Source organism: Podarcis bocagei (genome assembly GCF_964188305.1).
Source record: "Podarcis bocagei genome assembly, chromosome: 5".
In the NCBI taxonomy this organism is placed as follows: Eukaryota; Metazoa; Chordata; class Lepidosauria; order Squamata; family Lacertidae; genus Podarcis; species Podarcis bocagei.
Window position 1 is genome coordinate 41,442,292 of NC_138129.1, and position 22,859 is coordinate 41,465,150.

The 22,859-nt window shown below is 41.9% G+C and overlaps 1 protein-coding gene across 4 annotated transcripts; it reads left to right on the forward strand.

Moving 5' to 3' along the window:
• Positions 1 to 2,569: 2,569 nt before the first annotated feature.
• LOC308587804 (specifically androgen-regulated gene protein) lies at positions 2,570 to 19,461 on the forward strand. 4 transcript variants are annotated; one of them, XM_081195607.1, is made up of 4 exons: positions 2,570 to 2,623; positions 13,644 to 13,800; positions 16,330 to 16,504; positions 17,184 to 19,461. In XM_081195607.1, exons 2-4 carry the CDS (start codon positions 13,687 to 13,689, stop codon positions 18,596 to 18,598), a joined length of 1,704 nt encoding a protein of 567 aa, XP_081051733.1. In that variant the 5' UTR covers positions 2,570 to 2,623; positions 13,644 to 13,686; the 3' UTR covers positions 18,599 to 19,461. The 4 variants fall into 4 exon arrangements, with proteins under 4 accessions (XP_081051733.1, XP_081051731.1, XP_081051732.1 ...); XM_081195605.1 differs by having other exon boundaries at positions 2,607 to 2,729; XM_081195606.1 differs by lacking the exon at positions 2,570 to 2,623 and adding an exon at positions 2,792 to 2,934.
• The last annotated feature ends 3,398 nt before the right edge of the window (positions 19,462 to 22,859 follow it).

A 22,859-nucleotide genomic window follows, 5' to 3' on the forward strand; every position in this document is an offset into this window, starting at 1 on the left:
ATAAACGGCTATCTCATCACTAGAGACTGGTTCACCAGCCAAGGGCATAGCAGCAGGCACTTTTGCTCACTTAGGATATGCATACAGGTGGACATAAAGGTAAAGGGACCCCTGACCATTAGGTCCAGTCGCGGACAACTCTGGGGTTGCGGCGCTTATCTTGCTTTATTGGCCGAGGGAGCCGACATACAGCTTCCGGGTCATGTGGCCAGCATGACTAAGCCACTTCTGGCAAACCAGAGCAGCGCACGGAAACACTGTTTACCTTCCCGCTGGAGTGGTACCTATCTACTTGCACTTTGTGCTTTTGAACTGCTAGGTTGGCAGGAGCCGGGACCAAGCAACGGGAGTTCACCCATCGTGGGGATTTGAACCTGCCAACCTTCTGATCAGCAAGCCCTAGGCTCTGTGGTTTAACCCACAGCGCCACCCGAGTCCCTAAGTGTACATAGGGTGTACATAGGATAAGTGTACATAGGGTGTACTTATTCCCATGCTAGGAGCCTATGAACACTTTCTTCCTTGGGAGTAAGACTCTAGTGATGGCTATGTATTTTAGAATGCATACTGGAACTACTGGTATGTCCTTGAATTTTCTGTATTATACAAGGGGTATTCTGGAGATGGATTGATGTAGAAAGTGTTTCCTGAGGGTAGGAAGTTTAAATTCCACTAATCTAGAGCAAGCCTACAATTTCCCAATTACTATTATTATTTCCCATTTATACGATGCCAGCCTTTCATGGGTTAGGTGTAGGAACAGCCAGGTGTTGCTGCATATAATAGCAACCCATTTATCTGAACAAGTTCTGGCATCAGCCAAGAAACTTCTGATGGATCAGAAATGAAAATAAGACTTCATATCCATGCATATTTACATGGTGATAAGCCTGAGTCTGTTTTGGGCAATGACTCTGGTCAGACCTCACCTGGAGTACTGTGTCCAGTTCTGGGCACCACAGTTCAAGAAGGACACTGGCAAACTGGAACGTGTCCAGAGGAGGGCAACCAAAATGTTCAAAGGCCTGGAAACGATGCCTTATGAGGAACGGCTAAGGGAGCTGGGCATGTTTAGCCTGGAGAAGAGGAGGTTAAGGGGTGATATGATAGCCATGTTCAAATATATAAAAGGATGTCATATAGAGGAGGGAGAAAGGTTGTTTTCTGCTGCTCCAGAGAAGCGGACACGGAGCAATGGATCCAAACTACAAGAAAGAAGATTCCGCCTAAACATTAGGAAGAACTTCCTGACAGTAAGAGCTGTTCGACAGTGGAATTTGCTGCCAAGGAGTGTGGTGGAGTCTCCTTTGGAGGTCTTTAAGCAGAGGCTTGACAACCATATGTCAGGAGTGCTCTGATGGTGTTTCCTGCTTGGCAGGGGGTTGGACTCGATGGCCCTTGTGGTCTCTTCCAACTCTATGATTCTATGATTCTATTCTATGACTATCCACTCTAAGGCCTGCAGATGCACTTCTGTATCCTTCGTTTTTCCCTGCCTCATTCTAGCAGCTGGTACCTGTGGATCACAGATTCAGTTCCCACATATGCAGTCTGTTCACAGAGGGAGGTCCGTTTCTCTTTTCATTAGTTTTCATGGTTGTAAAGGGGTAGCGATGATAACATATAGGTGTAAAGGTCGTGCTCTATGGAAAGCTGGCTTCAGGCACTTGGCCCATTGGCACATTAACTGCATTACAAAAATGTCTGTGAGACATGAAGGCTGACAACAACTCCACTGTGTTGGAATTCCTTACAGACAACCATAGTGCTTGGAGACTGATAGGTTGTGAGTGTGTAGCACACACCAGAGGAGAAATGAGTACACAGAGAAGAAATGCCATGGTGCATCTGCAGCAGCACAACTGGATGCCTTCATCTGCCCCAGCTGCAACAAAACATGTCTCGCCTGCATTGGTCTCTACAGCCGCAGCAGGTGCTGTAACTCTCTCAACGGTTTGACTTCACCCCCAAAGGCACACTCCTCCATTGTCTCCCGAGACAGACGGATGCCAACAATGAGATAGGGGAAGCTTGGCTACACTGAGAACGTTAGAAGAAATAAAATGAATAACACACACTGCTGGATCTAAGCCAGATAGCTGATGGAAGGTGACCCACGTCTACAACTCCATTCTCCAGAGTTATTGACTGTCCTCTGCCTGCATTTTTGAGCAATTGGTAGGGGAAGAAAAGCAGTAGGAATACAGCCTTAACAAAGATGGGAAAGCCAAGGGGCTTCAAAGAATGAAGCAATGCATCCCACGCCATGCGTGGGCTTCTCGGTTTTTGTTTTTTTTTTGCCACCCCCCTTTTTCAGAGGAAGAGAAAACTCATATCCTACAGTTCCCCCTGAATGGGAAATATAACCTGTGACATTTTAGCTGCAAAACGATTCATCTTCAGAAAATGCAGATTAAAAATAAACATTTACCTGTTTTGCTTCATTCCTGGCTGCCAAAGTTTAGAACTGGGGAAAAAAGTGGTTGGCCGAGAGCTCTGTAATCCCGCCTTCCCCTCCTTTTGGTAACAGCTGGAATGAGAAGTTTGAAGGAGGATGCATGATTGGTTGAGAGTCAGAAGTAGGGTGGAGTGAGGAAGACAGAGGAGGAATTTACCTGTCTAGGTAAGTCAGTAGGAGGTCAAGAAGAGAACAGAGAAGGTGGTATAGCCTGTTTGGTCGTGTCATTTCATAGCAGAGTAGCTGGAATTGTTTTTATTTCCTAGTAAAGGTGAGTTAAACTCTAACTAAACTATGTTTGCTTAGGTGGAAAAGGAGTGTTCCTGGATTTAGATACAAATAGCCGACCAGATAGCTGGCTTGTCCAGTCTTGCTTATACGCTTCCCCTGTTTCGTGCTATCTTTCTTGCCGTTGTTCCTACTGAAATCTTTGGGCTCGTAAAGGATTATGGAAAGTCTCGAGTTTCCTAGTGAAGGTAATCCATGCATGTTGCAAACCTTTCCTGATAGATTTTAGGGGGAATTCTGTTGGTAGTTTAGTTGCTTTTAAAATGACCTTTAATCTGTAAATCTGTGAATGACAAATGTTTGTCTCTTTCGTGGCTTCTGTTCAGGCTTATTAACAATGAAAATATATAGTAAGAAAAGCAGCTTCCTTTCAGACAATCTGGAAGATGCAACCAAGCATAAATGCTCTCTCTCTATAATATATAATATATATATATATTATTTTATACATTATACTCTCTCTCTCTCTCTATATATATAATTATCACACTTATGGGAAAATAAGCTTACTTTAAGTTTTGCAATCATTTAAATTGTTTTAATAAATCTTCAGAGACTTGGATGGAAATTGTTTTTAACATGACATGGGGGTGGAAATGTGCTCCTTATCAGTTAAATGTAGGTAAACATGCAGAACTATGCCTGCTTGTAATTTGAAACTGGAAAACTAGGATTGTGCAGCTCTGGTACTGTAAGGGTAATGATTAAAGAGTCTTTTGTGTAGGTAGAAGTGGATGGGTCTCCAGGGTCAAGGTGCTTGTGCATGTATGTTTGACTCGTTCTGTCTCTTATTCTGATGTGGTTTGGCCAATGGGATGCAGAATAGCATTAGTCCATGCAGATGCATTGAAAGTAGCATATTTTTTTTTAGTGAACTGGCAACTCTCTTTAATTCTGTTGGTTTTTAATACATAAGAATACATGTCACCAAAGCTTATTTAAAAACAAAATCTAAATTCTTCAATGGAGTCACTGAGTTTCATTTGCAGGGTATTCTTGGGCAATGTATCAGTCAGTCAGCTAAGCTCTGTGTGCTAGATTAAAAACTGGAGCAGGCCTATACCCCCCAAGAAAATAATATAAAAGAAATTAAAGTAACCTCTACTTGAGGGGACCATGAAATGATCTAACAGGGAAAAGAGATAGTTATTGACTCTTGGTATTTGTCCCGATGCATGCTAAATTCCAACAATGTGCACTGCTTCCTTCATCTGACTGATTGATTGATTGTTGTATCCACTTATATGCCAAAATCTAAGCAGCTTACTACTATACTTAAAATACACAATAACATTAATTAAAATATACATTAAATGAAATGTAACAGTGCACATATAGGTTGGTTGTAGAAAGGTTGTAGAAAGGAGGAGGGATTTGGATGAGACTTTCATTTTACACTATTAAAATCCACTTGCAGCTAATCATCAAATGAAGGACCTGAGCTGGCGTTTAACGTCACTTCTGACAATAAACCATATTTATAATGCCCCTTGGTGGAAGGACTTTACCTTCCAGATTGTAGGACCTAGTACTTAATCTTCTTATAGTTTAAAAAGCAACTAGTTATAGAGGAGACCATCTGATCTTGTAGACCCAAGTATTTTGCCTCTGTCTAAAAAGTAATCAGCAGTACTACATGTACCGAGAACTGTTTGTTTCTAATGCCTATGATATAAAATAGCAGTGGGGAATGTCTGCTCCGTGACATAATTTGGCCCACGAGAGTCCCAGTTTGGCCAGTGAGGACCTTCCCCACAAACGATGTCATAGGTGATGTCAGTGCGGGACAGATACAGCTATAGCTACAAAGGCACAATTGAGAACTTGAAGGGATAGATGCTGACAGGGAGTCCCGCTAGGATCGGATCCAGCAGGTAGTTCCTCATTGGGAACTCCAATGGGGCTTGTCTTCTCAGTTTGCAAGAAGCAATTTGGATTCAAATCCATATTCCTACCCCCTTTAAATTGAGGTGGTAGTGGGTACAGCTGCCTCACTCATTGCTTCCCTTCTGAGAGCTGGCTGTTGCCCATTCCCTCTGCTCCCTCCACAGTGTTGGTACCCGTTTCACTACATGATGGTAAACATGTGTTTTGTGGGCCCAGAGCCTACAGAGACTCCACTGTAGCTGAAGGTCAAGAATCGAAAATGCCTGCCTCCTTCAGTTGGCTCATATATGATATGCATTGTTGATATTGTTTCACACCACCCTAATCTCTGAGTGGGGCAAGATTACAGGGATTCTAGGTGCTTACCCAGGGGTTATGTTTCCTTTTGGGAATGAAGCATAGCGGAGACTGTGGTGCCTTTATGATATATGGTTTATTTGCACATGTATACAACCTGAGCCTATCATAGCATCAACACCCAAAAGGATCTTGTTTCTCCCATATCCACAGCCTTGGATTCAAACAGACATCAAACATTGCTCTCTCTCTCTCTCTCTCTCTCTCTCTCTCTCTCTCTCCTCCCAGCTTGCTGCTTGAAATCTGGCCCACATCATTGCAACTCAACTCTAAACTCAATTGCCCCTTTCCTTTGTTTTCCCCTTAATGGCCCATCACCCAGGCTATCACCTCATCTAGCTGGCCTGGCTTATGTTTTAACACTTGCTGGATCAAGGGGTTACAAGGGGTTACAAGGATCTCACCTACAGCCTATTTCCTCTCCCTCAAACTCATAACAATATCAGGTATTGGGCACACCCTGGTTTCATTTCCAGTGGCAATGCAGCAAGAAAACATTTTACTGCTGTGTCCTATGTTCATAATCGCTATCAGTGAACTGTGGCTTCAGGTTGTGAGTTAATATTTAATATCTCAGATTTTAGAGCTTTAACTACACCTTTGTTAGCTTCTAAAGCCTTTTGAATATCTAGGCTCTGGATTACTCAACTGTCCTTCCAGGTTCAGCTGCTTAATTGTGATGCTAGGGATCAAAATTTTAAGTAGTAATATACAGTCTTGGGCAAGTTAGGTTGTAATTTTCTTGGCTGCTTATTCAGTGCACCAAACCCTTTAATATCATATTGGACACATGTTTGTTCCTCTTAGTAACAGAAGTCAGAAGACTGCTTTTTACACATCTTCTTTTGTGATCATTGTTGATCCAATGTGATGAGAGTCTCTCTCCCCCCCCCCCCCCGACACATTTTCCTACTATGAGGCATCCTCCTAATGAAATAACTCTGCAGGACTGGCCCACTCAGGAGGCAAGGTGAGGCAATTGTCTTAGGCGACAGGATCCACAGGGGCAGCAGATCCAGATGTAGATGTTTATTTCCCTCCTTGTTCCTGATGTGGACTTTGACTCACCCATTCCTCCCTGGGGGAAGGGGTGGTGGTGCCATTTTGTAGTTCACCTCAGGTGCTAAAATGTATTGGGCCAGCCCTGTAACTCTCTTGTCATGGTTGACTCCTTATACACTTGAAAGTAAATGGTATAATTGATGGCTATGAAAAACTGTTTCACAAAACAACAGTGTTCATCCTGTTAAAGCAAAGGTAAGATGTATGTGTATCTGTGTCTGAGCAACTTTCCTTTTGTCCATACTGAACATTCTGCACTGATGATGGTGGTGTTGCTAAATACCTGTTAGCCACTCTCTTATCCAGCTTCGTCACAAATACTGTGTACTGGAACACAAGCAGAGTACCGTATTTTTCCATCTATAAGATTCCCCCATGTATAAGACACCCCCTATTTTGGGGGACTCAGATTTAAGAAAGTGGGGGGGGGGCAGATGTATCCGTGTATAAGATGCCCCCTGATTTTTGACATTATTTTTAAGGGGAAAAAATCTAGTCTTATACACAGAAAAATACGGTAACTCGAGTGGAGAAATTGCTGTCTTTGATAGGAGGCCGTGGGATTTTGTCTTGATTTAATCTCTGTGTACAATGCCGTGATGTGAATGAACCCTGTTGCTGGATTTTGTACAACACAAGATAGCTTATTTCCCCCAAGCAGAGTTCATAAAGGTCCTTTCTAACCTAAGGAAGATGAGATGGGAAGTGAGGCAGGGACTGCCCCCTTTCTAGATCGTTGCTTATGTATGTGGCATCAAGGGCATGGCCAAGGCTGAGGAATAATGGAAGGCATTCAGTCTCCCATGTGAAAACTGTAAATATTATGATTGGCACACGTGCACCGCAATCTTTGAGAGTTTCCTGTTTATTATATAAGATGATTCGCTGACGTGATAGCACCCTTGATCACGCTGATTTTTGCAGTTTGAATGAACACACCCTGTGATGTTCTAGCGCCTTTTTACGAATGGAACTGACATGCCTGCATTTTGAAAAGAAGCTTTTCAGTGCTGCTGAGCTTTAAATACTAGTTATCCATGTTAAGAGGGAGTAGTCTTCCCATCTCTTGCTGGATGACTTTACAGAATGTGACAAGCAGAGGGGTGGAGCTGGAAACATGTCTTTCTGGTTAGAAAGCTTGTGACCACATCCTCACAAGGCAGAATGGCTTCATGTACTGAATGAAGCATGGGGAGGGAGTGGTGGGAAAAGATGGGTGACACTCTTGGCTTCTGCCACTGATTTTGTAGCATAGTCTTAGGCAAGTCCAGTAGCTGCTTCAACAGAAGCTGTAGGGTGCCTCTCACATAGCTTGGCTGTTGGATCATGGCTTGGATCTATAGCTTGAAGATTCAAATCTGACCTTCCGGATCAGCCTGGAGGTTCACACACAAAGAGACTCAGTGTCTATGGACTAGGGCTTATGTCTATTTATTTTGGAAGGACAGAAGGCAGAGGGGATTGGGTGCGAGTCAAGCATCAGGGTGAAACATGAATGGCTTCAGTGTGTAGAGTTTCCTTAGTATGTAACTCTAAACTTTTTGAGGGGGAAGCTGGAGAACATGAGGGCTGTGGCCAGGGCTGTTTGACATAAAACAATATGGGGCAGAGGGCTTCAAGGTTAACCAGAGGTGTGCTTTTCCCTTTCTGTAGGATTTGCATTAGGACCAAACTAGGATTAAAAGGCTTTAAATGCGTTTGGTGAAGGTTTGTAAATCATAGCTTTGAAGCAATTCTGATTAGGTATAATCACAGTTGGCTCTGTCGCAGCAAACTGTGAAGGAGGAGACAATATATGAGAAGAGGGAGCATACCAGCACGTGGTGAATTCGAGTCTCAAGACTGTGGGAAATATAAGACAGTATGTGACATAGAGGATGATACCATGAGGCTGTATTGAGGTTGATGTGAATATAGCCATTGTATTTCTATGGTTGTATTATTTCCTGTCCAATCAGGTCTTTGTTAGTATAAGTTAAGCTAAATGACTAGGACTGGAAAGGCATTCACTTAGCTATGAAGCACACTTGGTGGGTGATCTTATCACAGGCTAACGTCACAGGGTTGTTGTGAGGATAAAGTATAGCCAAACCACATACTCAAGCTCCCTGGAGGAAAAGCAGTATATAAGGAAGTGTTTATACACACCATAAAAGAAAAAGTCTATTTAAAAAACGAGGACGTGCACTCGGAAGTGTGGGACAACAATAACTCAAAGTGAAGTTTTATGAACTGCGCAAACAAATTGGAATGAAGGCTCAATAAACAGCGGATGTTGTATCACCTTGAGGCAAACTTTGCACAAATTTCACATGAACCGATGAATGTTCTGATTTGTAAATGCCACCTGTCCATCATACCCCTACCCCCTCAGTTGCCCTTTAATATGATTTTGAAGCTTTAATACAATTTTGAAGCTTAGCTGGGGTGTAGTCAATATTGCCTTTTGTAACCGGTGTAGAATTTCCGGACATGCCCTAAATTCCACACACTGCAGTCAGCTTAATCCCCCACTAGTCCCCTATGTATCAACCTCTGTTTTAAAACAGCTGCAGTTTTCATCTGGGCCTCACATTGGTAGTTCCACCACCCTCAGAAATTTGTGCGTGGTGGCCTGGGAGAAGGCACTTTTGGTGGCCACCACAAAGTTTTGGAATTCCCTCCCCACAGAGGTGTATCTGACACATTCCTTGTGTAGTCTCCATTGTACCTTGGCCTCTGGTACGTGACCTGAGATATATATGAGATATATATTATTAGGATCCACCCTATTATTGTGACTATAATTTGTTTTTAATTGTTTTTAATATTGTATTTTTAAATTGCTGTAATCCTCCCTGGAACCTTATGGTGACAGGTGGGTAAGGAATCAGACATATGTTGTTGCTGTTAATTTTATATCAGTGGCACCAGAGCAGCTGGCCTCTTTCAGTGACCTCTCGTATATGTGTGTAGGGATGAGGGATGGGGAAGAAAGTAATTTCAGTGTACGCTTAAATGTGAATCTAGTTGGTTAAGAGTGTGATGCTGATTACATCAAGGTTTCAGCTTTGATCCCCATATGGGACAAGCTGCATGTTCCTGCATTGCAGGGGGGGTTGGACTAGATGATCCTTGGGGTCCCTTCCAACTCTACAATTCCATAATTGTACCTAATTTATATTTCACCAAAACAAAATGTGAACCAAAAGTCAACTTTCTTTCAAAAGATTCAGAATTTTGCATATGTTATGGGGAAATGTACATGAAAACGCTCACAATCGTGAAAATAACATACAAAAATACATTCCGTTAGGTAAAATTGCTTACAAAAGTGTGCACATTGGGCAAAATGTGGAATAAAATGCTAATGAATACTTCTAAGATTTTTTTTTAAGATTTTTTTTAAAATCACAGTCAGGTGTGAAAATGTGATGGACTGAACTTAACACTGGAAAAATGCAAATCTTAAACTGGCAGATTTCTCCATCCCTAGTAGGGGTGAAAGACACCTGCTTAGATTTCCTCCAACTCATCCCACACCACTCATTGTGCACTATAGCTTTAAAGCGGGAACGTGGGAAGGGGCTGTCTGGACGGGCCTTTTCTAAAAGACCCCTGTCCTACCATATGTGTGTGGCCTGTCCCTTTAAGGCATTCTCCTTCACATAAGGAATGTGAGGCATGTGCCAGGTAGGGAAATGCACACCCTGGCCTCTGCCCTAAGTAAATAGGCAGGTTGCCCATAGAGCCTGTGACAACCTTGCATTATTTAAAGTTAATCTGTGACTTTGCAGCGTTGCTGGTTCATAGGCAGAGTCAGCATTAGTAGTAATAATAAAGGGATATGATATTGTGAAATGTCATCCTTTGCTCTCCTTGTCATTCCGAAGGAATGTGCTCCTGTGCAAAGAAAGCTGGTGCTTTAATGTAGTGCATTTCCTGCATGCAGGTCTTCTGTTGTCCTGAGGCTGAACTTCTATAGGCTTGGAGAAACATAGAGCCTTTCTTTCATTACAAGGGTTACATCCGGTCATAGGGATAGATTCAACGACATAGCTGCGCTAGTGGGAGCAATGAGCTCCATTGATGCAACCGGGATTTCTTCCTCTCCTCCCTCCACTCGCACCCCCAACCCAGTCAGCGGGGGGGGGGGGAACGTGGCATTGGGAGAACATCTAGAACAGCATGTGGTGGTGGATGAAGATAGGAGGAGTGTATTCTGTCTGGCAAGCAAAATGTCTACAGTTTGGTGAAGCATTGGTCTCGGCTAATGCCTCCTCTCTTGACTGAGAGAGGTACCGTAACTCGAAACGGTCTCTTCTACCATTTAAGGCACACAAGCTAGAAGCTGTGTACAGGAGGAAGTGGTCTTAAACTCCAAGATGAGAACTCATTTCAGAGGTAGCTTCTGTGGGGACTTCAGCAGGGTCTTCAACAATCCAGAGTAAGATTCCATCTCTATAGCCAGATATATGTGGGCATGGGCCATTTCTGCAGTGCTTGTTGGGGCTTGAGAACGTGCAGCAAGCCTTAACCAGCAGAGAACAGGAGGGGGATGTGCTGGAAGGGGCAGGACTTGCTAGTCTCTCCGCCCCCCTCCTCTTATTACATAAAGAAAGAGTAAAAATAAAAAAAATCCTTCCAGTAGCACCTTAAAGACCAACTAAGTTAGTTCTTGGTATGAGCTTTCGTGTGCATGTACACTTCTTCAGATAAAGAAAGAGAACCCCTTAAAAAGGCTTGGGATTGATCCAATTCTGAACTGAAACAGCAACAGGAATGTATAAAAATCTGCTAAAAAGCAGAAAGAGAAACTGATTTTGTCAACATGGCATTTCCAAATGATGTTGGGATTTGTGACAGCAATGGATGTGCAAGAAGTGTTATAAGAAAAACCTTACGAAAGAGCAAATTGCTTTTAATAGCTATTCTTGCTGTATGACTCTTGTTTTGTTCCAGCTAGTCTTGTTTTTATACTTTGTTTACCTGCTAGTTTTTTTTAACATTGTGAGTCACTTTTTGTGAAATATGTGACATGACTTAAAAATACTTACCATGTAGTTTGGAAAAATGTTTGTTCACTGTGTATTTGGACACCTCCTTAAGATATTGTAACCACATTTTGCGTAATGATTCCTGAGATCAAAGAGCAGGTTTTCGTCTGTGTTCAAGTACATTTAGATAGCATTTTGAATCAAGATGGTGGACTGAACTGATTTTTTAACCACTGATTTCAAAACCTTTCTGATATGCTAGTTTTATATTGGTGAGCACTTTAGGGGTTAAGGTGGACATGGGCCAACTTCTGCATGTGCATGCTTGTTTGTTGTCATCCAGACGAGTGCTTTCAAAACCTCTTACTATTTTCTGCACTAGTAGGTGGTCTGCACTAGTAGGTGGTGTTTGATTGGATGTATTCACAATATTGTGTTGGTGTTCCCTGCTCTCAGTTAGTACATCCTAACTCATCATAGGTTCTGGAAACCTGAGGTCCATTGTGGGCATGTATGCAGGTATTTACTTACCCATGCACACACTTCATAAATTTCTGAAATACAAGTTTTCCAGTGTGCCAAATTTGTACAAAAGGCACTATTTTTTAAATGTATGTGTTGCTCCAAGCCAGGAAACCTGAAGTCTGTTGTGGATATTTGCACAGATATTTGTTACCTGTACATGTGCACGTTTTAATTTTTTATATACAGGTTTTCTGATGTACCAGATGTGCACAAAACAGTAAATGCCGCCGCCGCCCCTTCAGTAATGTGTGTGGCTCCAAGTCAAGCAAGGATTTGGAGACAGTGGCATGAAAGATGGTCACTTCCTTGCCTTTATTTCCTTTCCCACCTCTTGTACCTGAAAGGACAAGTGTTATTTTTATTTTTAATGCCGCTGTTTCAAGGAAAAGCACTTCTGGCCAAAATAACTGGGGTTTTAAAAAAAATACTGTTAAAATGTGAATGTGCCTTCAGCAGCTTTTCTTTGGGCAGATGGAAACAAAATGGAAGTAGGAAGTGTGGCAGGCAGCACCCAGTGAAATGTCACCAGTCATGTAAAACAACCTGCCCACACAATGCACTTCATTGGATCCACAGTCTGGTCACATACTATTTTAACTTGTATTTTCTTTCTTTACTGGATTATCCATTGATTAGGAAAATTCAAATTTAGTGGGAAAAGGTGTGGGCTGCCATTTGGATAAGGAGGCATCATATAGACAATGCAAAAATAATAATAATTAGAGACAAAATGAGCTGCAAATACACATTAAACACTGGTGTGAACCAATCCTTAGAATTCCCAATCAATGCTGGGCACAAGGTTGCTAGTAATAAATCATAATTCTGCCCAGAGTATTTATTTTTATTTATTCCTGAAAGGTAGGGTGTGTGAGTGAGAGCTATGCATAGACAGAAGTGGGTTTAAAATGGCTGCAACTTTTATCAGTTGTGCGCAAAACATTTTGCCTTGATTTTTTCAAAAAACTATTATGTTAAAAGTACAGTGTATAGGAATTTTAACTCGCTGCAGTTGTAAGGTGTTTAATTTTGTTTGTTTGCTTTATTTGCTGATTCTTTTTGTATTTTTGTATTAGTATTGTTTATTTTGATTGGCTGCCCTTCAGCAACAGGTCCCAGAACAGGTTACAACAATTTAAAAGTTGATGTTAAAAAAGTTAACATAGATCACTGCCACAGCGATAGGGTAGGTCTTAAAAACACACCTCAGATGTCAAAAGCCAAGGCAAAGATTATTACTGTATATGAATAAAGAACAGCCCAGCGACGACAAGCAGACCAGTAGTGATTGTTTGTGGGGTGTGGAAAAGCAGAGCAGGGTAACAACTGCAATATCACATATATTTTTCCTCAGTAGGAAGGAAGCCTCATTTATTTCAAGGGAGTTACTTCTAAGTAACATATACTGAACCAAGCCCATTTTGTTTTATTCTATAAAGGCAGCACACTGAATGAATGAAATAATGTGGGCATGAGGAAAGTGCTTTAACAAACACAGCCCAGTATCCTCTTCTTCTTAGCTTCTGATTTTTCCTGCTGCTCTAGGAGGGGCCCCTCTTGAGTCCCAGGCGTGGGCATCAATATTTCCTCCTCCAGTTGCTTAGCAACAGTGATGAAGTGTCCTTAGCAACAGTGCTGCCTGCTGAGTCACATTTTCTGCTCTAATTTTCTTCATAAATGTCTGATTGACATACTTATGCTACTAAAAAAGGATGAAAGCTGGGCTGGGGTGGGGGGGTTGGCCACCCACAAACTCCTACCCCTTCTACCTGTTTGTTGGTGGCCCTGAGGACACTGCTTCCAATAATTGATTGATTATTGTAGCAATGTATCATGGTGAAGGGAAAGTACCACTAAGTCAAGTGTATTGACTTTATTGGATCCCAAGGCTTGTGAATTTGGGCATTGCTTTATATCTTGTTGTAAGCTGCCATGTGTGTAAAAGCAGCAAGGTATAAATGAGTTGAAATCCTTGAAAAATGATATTCATATGCAGCAACCGGCAGGATTTCTGCAGCAGTAATCTGTTTTTGAGTATGTTCTGAAGTTGTGATACATGTTTATGGCTTCTTCTTATGTTTCCTCTCCAGAGTTCCTCAGTCATACTTACTGCTCCCTTGCCTGACTAGTGATATGCCTAAAAAGGATTTGTGGATAAGGACAGCTGACCCAGAACCCAGAGCAATTGTCCACAGTGCAGGCAGTTGTGACAGTATGATCAGCAACGACTCCAGCTTGTCTGGAAAGGTATATTAATTTAATTCAATTTATTTTTCTGTTCCACATAATTTCAGAACGTTCAGACAGGTCTATGGCCCTAAATAAAATATCCAACTGCTAAAACATTTAAGAAATATAAAAGATAAAGCACCATCTTAACCTTGGGCTAAAGTTTTCAACTAAAAATTTAAAAAAATCAGAATTACTTGCAGGCTAGGGCTTTGTATTGTAGGGATGGGGAACCTGTAGTTGCACTACAACTACCATAATCTCTGATACGCTGAATTAGGCTGATGGGATACACAGGGATAAGCATATTGTTTGGGGCAACTAATTTTTGAGGCAAGTGTTTGACTTGATTGTCACTTAGGTCACTTCCTTGTGTGCTGTTTCTAGGCAGGGGTCTGTGCTTTCATGATCAGTGACCGAGTCCTTTTCTATTTTCCCCAGCACTTTCTCTGTGAAAACCTGTTCTTTACTGCTGAATTGAAGCAAACGGAAATCCACAGAAAACCCAAATTGCCACTTGTTTCAATGCAGCATAAATAGCAGGTTTTCCTTGAGAAAGCAACGGGAGGGGGCGGAAATTAAAGCGCTCAGACACAGAGCTTGCAAGCATGAACATGTACTTAGAAAGCACTGTGTGGATGAGCCCTTGGTGTTAAATTATTTGAGTGATGGTCATGAATGTATGAACTTGCCCTTAGGATGTGAGGCTTCTCCAAGCACCTATGTGAAGGAGTTTCCCTCAGTCAACCTGCTGAGAATATTAAAATTTGAATGACAACTGAATGGCGGTACTTCCACTGGAAATGTTTTGGAGCTGCTGTAGTTGCAGTTTCCCAATGCCTAGTCCATTGAAGAATAATAATAATGCCATATTGAGGAGATGGTGATGGAGAGTGCACTGTGGTGAGCCTTAGCCAAGTTTGTGTAAATGCAAACTTCTGTGATATGTTTCACTAAAGTTTAACACAGCTTCACTCCAAGTTTAGCACTGTCATTCTGTAACCTGTGGGGTGGAGTGGATTTCTGTCCAGTGAGTGATGAGACCAGGTAAACTATTTCCTGTCTGACTTGAAGCTTACTAGATATTTGCTAACTGTAATTTGTAGAGATTTACTAACCACAAATTACCATAGCTGTCAACATTTCCTTTTTTTTAAGGGAAATTCCCTTATTCCGAATAGGATTCCTTGCAAGAAAAGGGAAAAATTGGCAGCTATGTAAATTACAGTTCTGAATTGAACTTCCATTCCTTCTGTTGCACACTAGAAGTGAACTTGTGCATTTAATTAATAAATGAGCAGGGTAGTTCAATTATTGTGGGGCCTCTACCTTGTCGTCGTAATAAACCTGTACCTTGCAAAAACTCCCACATGGCCTCATCCTAGAAAAAGCAAGGGAATCCAACTCTTCCTACGTCAGATTTTTATCTTATTACAATTTGGGTATATCAGCTGGGACACTGACATTAAATAATTGACAGTTGGAACTCAATTTGTAATATCTATGCTTGAAAATTACTGAAAGCAGACAAATCCTGTGAATCTGGGAATCTGGCAGATGTAATTTATGCATTCATTTTGGCCATTGGACCATTGACCCAAATATCTTGTGGCCACATTCAGTCTTTCTGTCTGAAGTCTTTGAGAATGGGAGTGGTGGTTGCAGAAAATTCATGGTCTATTTTGATCAGAAGGTTGGTGGTTCGAATCCCCACGATGGGGTGAGCTCGCGTTGTTCAGTCCCTGCTCCTGCCCACCTAGCAGTTCGAAAGCATGTCAAAGTGCAAGTAGATAAATAGGTACCACTGTGGTGGGAAGGTAAATGGCGTTTCCGTACGCTGCTCTGGTTCGCCAGAAGCGGCTTAGTCATGCTGGCCACATGACCCGGAAGCTGTACGCCGGCTCCCTCGGCCAGTAAAGCGAGATGAGCGCCGCAACCCCAGAGTCGTTCGCGACTGGACCTAATGGTCAGGGGTCCCTTTACCTTTACCTTAAACAGGGCTGCCTTCAGATGTCTCCTAAAAGTCTGGTAGTTGTTTTTTCCTTTGACGTCTGGTGGGTGGGTGTTCCACAGGGTGGGTGCCACTACCGAGAAGACCCTCTGCCTGGTTCCCTGTAACCTCACTTATCGCACTGAGGGAACTGCCAGATGGTCCTCAGCGCTGGATCTCAGTGTCCGGGCTGAACTATGGGAGTGGGGACGCTCCTTCAGGTATACTGGACTGAGGCCATTTAGGGTTTTAAAGGTCAGCACCAACACTTTGAATTGTGCCTAGAAACATACTGGGAACCAATGTGGGTCTTTCTTATGTGGTCTCAGCGGGAGAACAAAAAAGGGAGAACAATAATGGTGGTGTTGACCTTGGTTATAAAGATTAGGTAGTGCTCCTTTGTAGGCTTACTGACAGACCAAATTCTTGCAAATTCACTGCAGTAATTAAGTCTTTATGGAAGGTAATAAATTTGAGATGAGGATAATTCTTTTTGAGCTTTTATGTCTCCTTGTTCATGTTGCTCAGGGTTTTGTTTTTTGTTTTTTGTCTTGAAGAGTGACAGTGGCTATGACTATCTATCAGTGGCGGAGAAAGAATGTCTTATGTTCCTTGAAGAAACACTAGATTCTCTGGATACTGAAGGAGACAGTGGAGTTTCTACTGATGAGGCAGAGACAGCTGAGTCTTCTAAGCAACCACGGACGTGGCCTATGAGAGATGTTCCTAAAGGTAAGCTGAGTTCTCTTGTGATTCTTTAACAGGAATGTTTCAGCTGAAGCATCATTCCTGGCTCAGTCTAGGTGGTGGTGAGGAAACAAAGCACAGAACTAGTTTCAGAACTGTAGAGTTCCGTGTGGAAAAAGTGTTTCACATGCATGTTCTATTAAGAGCACAAAATTTAGGGGTAGATCTAGTAGCTTGGATGCTAAAAAGCACACATTCATTTTAGCTCCTTTGAACAACTAAAAGTAGCTATAATGACCTTGAGTTATCGTTTTAGGTTGGTAACTTAAAGTATTATGGTTCAAGGCAATGCACTTATGCTGTGGAAAAACCAAAGACATTTCCTAACCTCTAAATCCAGTTCCAGTTTGGTTACAAGCACACATCCCCACCATAGAAACAAACAGAGAAACAGACAGACAGACAGACAGACAGACATATTCTCTGTTACTCCTTGAGCTTTTAATCTAATAAATACCATGTGTGGGATTTGTTAAAATATCACTTTGATACAGTTAGTATTTTGTTCTTAATTCATCCTTTTGTGGTAAGGCAAATAATTTAAGGACTTGGGTTTGCTCTTCTCCTCTTTCTATTTGTTGAGGTTTTGTGATAGTAAGATTGTAAGAACAATACTTACTTCTACTTCTTTTGCTCCTTTTTATCCCCACTCCCAATATTGTAGAGCTGGATCATGAAAATCTAGGAAAGCGCAACAAAATTGAACCAAAGAGCAAAAAATGCCTTTCTGGCTCTGTTCCTGTTGTCACCCCAAATCCAGGTCACCATATCTTTCCAAGGAACATCAGCGTAAAAAGTGCTCCCAAGGATTCCCTTGCTGAAGCAACAGGGTCTAATGTTGCTGATTCTCTGAAATGCCAGACTTCATGGGGGTCTCCTAAGCACGAGCCAGCGGACATACCAAATGACAAGCCTAAAATGAGCTCCCAGTTAAGGCCATCTAACTTGGAATCTATAGTCATCCCACCCCCTGAACCTTTCCAGGACCAGCGGAGGAGTCATCCTAGAAGTGGGCAAGAGCCAAGTGGGACACCTCACTATGAAAATAAGAGGAATGTTGATGTAGTGGAGGGATATGGGGCTGCAGCTACCCAGACGGAACTTTCACTAGATAAGATGGGGGTAGCAATTGGGAAAGAAGCCATTCTGAAACCCCTCTCTCCTAAAAGTAGCAAGAAGATTTCTGAACAAATTACTGCTGCTCAAGAAAATTATCAAAAACCTACACTGGAAGAACCTGCCCTAGATCCCAACTTCAAGCAAGGTCCTCCCACTGCCCCCAAACCCAGGAAACTGCCTCCCAATATTATCCTTAAAACCAGCAAAGGTAATGCTGTGTCACTCAATGTGGATCCCAGTCACAAGATAAAGGTTCTGGCTCCATCAAACGGCAGGCCCAGAGCTGCAACTGGTGATTTTTCCATGGAAAAAGTTCATTCAATCCAAAATGAACAGGGGAGAGCCAGGAGAGAAGCTCTTAAGAAACTGGGTCTCCCACTAGATCAAGAAAAAGATCCCGATGATCATGTGATCAAAACCACACTTTACTCAATTCCAAGAGAAACTCCCAGGACAAGCAGCAGGGAGAATGTAAATATGGATAATGTAACCTCTGATAAGAAGTCTGATGAACAGCACAACCAGGTTGGTGGGAAAGAAATCTACCCAGTGGATATCAACCTTGCAGCTGTCAAGCAAGTCAATGTAAAATCCAAAACACTGGAGCGTTCAGGTGTCGGTTTGAGCAATTGCATCTCTTCTGGGAGCGAGGACCAGAATATTAAGAACAGTGGTTCACTTGGCAAAATGTCATTTTTTGACAAGATCACTCCAAACTTTCTTCGCAGTAGCCGGCCACGCCCAGCTTCCCTTGGCACGGGGAAAGACTTTGTTGATCTGAAGGAAAACAAAATGCATAATGCTGAGTTGGAAAAAAGTGACAAACGACGATCTTATCCACTTCAGCCCCCCTCTAAGCTGCCCAGGCCACCATGTGTCAGTGTAAAGATCACCCCTAAGGGGGCCACAGAGGAGCATAGAAAGGAGGCTTTGAAAAAACTTGGTCTATTGAAGGAGTAAGCCAAATCATTTGATGAGTACAAAAACTGTGTGTTCAGTTGTGGATAATGAGTATACTTGCTTGCTCCCTCCGCTTCTTCAGCTAAAATGGGAGGAATTGCAGCATAGGATGAAGGTCTTGTCTAGTCTGTAGACATTCTTGATGGATTAACCAGCACTGGCTTCAGCTGTCTGCACGAGAACTAGCACTTCTGTAGAGGAGGATTAATTCTGCCATTTACATCTGCCACCACCTTTATAGGATCTTAGGGTGTTGTATATAGTGTATAAAAGTATGATTATGCATGTATGTATGTATGTATGTATGTATGAATGTATGACTATGTAATAAGTATGTGGTTAACTGGAAGGGGGAACTCTCAAAGATCTAAGTTGTAATTACTATGCCAAACTATGAACTCATAGGTCTTGTAACATGACGACAGCCATATGGCTAGAAATCTTTGGTTAAGATTGAGTTGCAATAATGTTTTTTGGTTCCTTTTTAAAACTCTGGGCCTGATAATCTGCTGCACACAGTGTAGCTGGTGGAATCAGGAGGCCTGTTTATATCCACTGAGATGACGCATGCGCTAGATATTTAATAAACTGGCAAGAATGCATCGGATATGAATCTTAAGTGTCAAGTTAATGAATGATAAGAAGTACTTGCCAATTCACCTCCAACATGTCTTCAAAATGACTGGCTAGAATTTGATTAAAAGCAAATGAATACTAGAACTAGAATTGATCTGGTTGATGGTAGTTTGTTGTACCTGCTTATGTGAACAAATTACTATTGTATGCTCATTGAAAATCATGCAGTATTCTAGAAGGAAAATTGCATTAAAAATTGAAAAATAAACTATTTTATATGGAGGAAACTTTGGATTTTATTTGGTTAGTAAAACATGTTAAAATAGTAAAGTGGAGTAGGGAGAACTGGTCTGTGGGAAACACAAAATTTAACCATAACCTTGAAAGTAAGCGTAGTTGCATAAAATCACTGCTATCTCTGGAAAGGTTTGTGGCTCAAACATTACAGGTTCTTTAATAATAATGACCTGAAGTTAAACCTACTGTATTTAGCACCACAGTATTAGAGCAAGTGACCCTTTCCCACCAACTCATCTGTTGAGGAACCCCAGCATACAGTGGTACCTCAGTTTAAGAACAGCCCTGTTTATGAACTATTCAGTTTATGAACTCCCCAAAACCGGAAGTTGTGTCCTAGTTTGCAAACTTTACCTCAGTCTAAGAACGGAATCTGAATGGTGGAAGGGCACTGGCGGTGGGAGGCCTCATTAGGGAAAGCACGCCTCAGTTTAAGAATGGTTTCGGTTTAAGAATGGACTTCCAGAACGGATTAAGTTCGTAAACTGAGGTACCACTGTATTTGGCAGCTCAGCAGGTCTCCAATCTATAGGGGAAGGATGGATTTTTGGCTTTGAACCAGCTGAACTGTAGTATTTATGTGGTGGTGGGGAACACATCAAAAGAGCTTGGGAGCCGATCATCCACTATGATTAAAAAAGTGTTCTTTTCTAAAATCCAAGTGCTCTTGTGCAACAGTTCTGTTTTCTTTCCCTCTCTCATGCTTTCCCATCTCAGGAGTTGAATACCATAAGAAATTAGAGAGAAAATGAAAATGTACAGTATCTTAGTTCAACACTAAACATTGTAACACAATTCTTTTTTAATTATTAGAAACTCTCATCCAGATATTACTGAGTGCACACAAAACACCTAACCCATTCATTTTGTTGGTACTGTATGTTGTTGTTCTAGATCAGGGGTTGTCAACCTGGTCCTTACCACCCACTAGTGGGTGTTTCAGGATTCTAGGTGGGCGGTAGGGGGTTTTACGGCACAAGCTGAATCCTCCTTCCATTGAGCACTGGTGGGCGGTAAGAAAATTTAACCATCAAGAAAGATGCATTAGTGGGCAGTAGGTATAAAAAGGTTTACTATCCTTGTTCTAGATGAAGTTGCATGAAGAAACCAACAGCATACTTGTATTCTAAAAGTTATTCTGTGGCTAACTGATTTAAAGTCTGATCTGTAGCTTGGCTTTATTTTACTGCCACCTGCTACCAGCTCTGCCCCAGGATTTTGAACTGTAGAACCAGAGACTCCATGAACAGATTTCTACTCTCCTATATTTGTTAAATTGGTGATGCTACAAGACTATAGGCATTAGCAGTCTCCTCAAAGCCAATTCGCATCACTTTGCAGCAGGGAGCCAAATTTATGTCCAGCTCAATATACCTCTGAACTGCAAGTTGGCAGGACCTCACTCAACCAACTGTGAATAATGCAAAGACATGTGAAGAAAGTAAAATGACTAGTCTGAACATATGACAAAGTCAACTTGTTAAAATCACTTCAAAAATATGGGTGAAATGTTTTTATAACTGACTCATGGGGGATGGGGTTAGAGGCAATTCCTGACAGGAATTTGCCAGGGGCATTCTCCTATCTACCCTAAATATGCTTCAAATCTACAAATGTCAACTCAAAATTGCTTGTGTTCCCAGGATAGTAATTTAACTTATGTCAGTTTTAATGGTTGGGTGAACTTTTGTATTGGACTTTGATGCCTTCCTGTTGTTGTTTTAAAAGTGCAAATTTTCTCATGCCAATTTGCTTCTGACATTAAAGGAAGTAAAAATCCATTTTAGAGTGGAACTTTGGGTGTGGCTCCTGTTAAATAACTGACACTAAAATCCTTAACTAAACATGTAGAAAGAAATCTTGTTGATTTTGAAAATGCAACTAATTCCTGCTTACATAACATTTTTTTTTTTTTTTTGGCTTGGAGTGTAAGCTGGAGCTTTTGTTTCACTTGGCCTTCTATAAATTTTGCAGTTGACTATTACACTTAACCAGAACTGATATTTGCTATTATATTGGCAAAACCATTCAAACATTCCCAACCTGCCCCCCGCCCGACTTTATGACAGGCTGGAAGGGTTTTTGAATTGAATAGATGTATCCCTCTGCTCAGCTGAGCTGGCCTCTTGCCATCTGCTATAGATGGAGTGGTCCAGAAAGCCGTCCAGCATCCACCTCCCCCTTAGGTCGATTGAATGTACAAGTGGGTGGGAGGCTCACAAGCAGAAAGCCCCGAAATGGGGTTTTGAGGCCAGGGAGAGGCAGGACCAAGACACCTTTGGATCTCCTACAATCCTGAGTAGTCTCACTGCCATCACCCAGTGGCATTGGGCCTGCTCCAGACCTGATCTCTGCACCAGCCGGCAGCTGGCACAGGTATCAGATCCAATTGCCCTCTCCTCTGCCCCAGCTCCTGCAATGGCCAATTTGAGCAGCTGGGTTAAAGATGTGGCAGTGGCTCCCCACAGCCATGCCAGCAGTGGGTGAAGTTTTTGATTGTGCCCTGACTTTGGAAGTTTGTTCATCACATTTGTGTGCTAATAAAAGAACTATGTTTATAATGGCCTAATTCAAAATCATGTATGCAAGTTGCCACATATCCTTTGTACAAAGACTGGTAGTAGCTTGCTGGTGTTTACAATGCTAATTTAAACCAATTATTGTTATGGTTCCAGTAAAGTATATTCTAGCTCTTACATATGCATGTAGTTCTGCCATTAAACTGCCTTAAGTAACTTTAAAAGTACTACGACACTAGAGCTGATTAGAAATTGCAGATCATCTTTAATAATCATATTGGAAATGTCATAGTTGAAAATAAATAGCAGATGAACTTGCAAAGGTAAATGAATTTTAATCGAAATCAGACGATTAATCAGTGGCATACAGACACGTATGCAATTGGACCATAGGAAGCTGCCCTGTTTGCAGTCAACCCTTAGGGCCTTTTGGCTCAGTATGGCCTACAGGAATTCCCCAGGTTTTTGGGTGGGGATCTTTCATAGCCCTAACAGGAAATGTGCACTGGTCCCTGCCAAAGTGGAAGTGTCTCTAAAATGAATCAGTTATGCCTGCTCCACACACATACCGTATTTTTTGCTCTATAAGACTCCCTTTTTCCCTCCTAAAAAGTAAGGAGAAATGTGTGCGCGTCTTATGGAGCGAATGCAGGCTGCACAGCTATCCCATAAGCCAGAACAGCAAGAGGGATTGCTGCTTTCACTGCGCAGCGATCCCTCTTGCTGTTCTGGCTTCTGAGATTCAGAATATATTTTTTCTTGTTTTCCTCCTCCAATAACTAGGTGCGTCTTGTGGTCTGGTGCGTCTTATAGAGCGAAAAATATGGTATTTCCCTGCTATAGTAGCCTCTTAAGCTGTGAGCGGTGCT

Excerpts from the sequence above, each read along its gene's own strand:
- LOC308587804 (XM_081195604.1), top strand. The coding sequence starts at position 13,486 with ATGTGTGTAAAAGCAGCAAG. Across the intron at positions 13,801-16,329 it reads ACTCCAGCTTGTCTGGAAAG|AGTGACAGTGGCTATGACTA; the intron begins GTATATTAATTT and ends TTTGTCTTGAAG. Across the intron at positions 16,505-17,183 it reads TATGAGAGATGTTCCTAAAG|AGCTGGATCATGAAAATCTA; the intron begins GTAAGCTGAGTT and ends CCAATATTGTAG.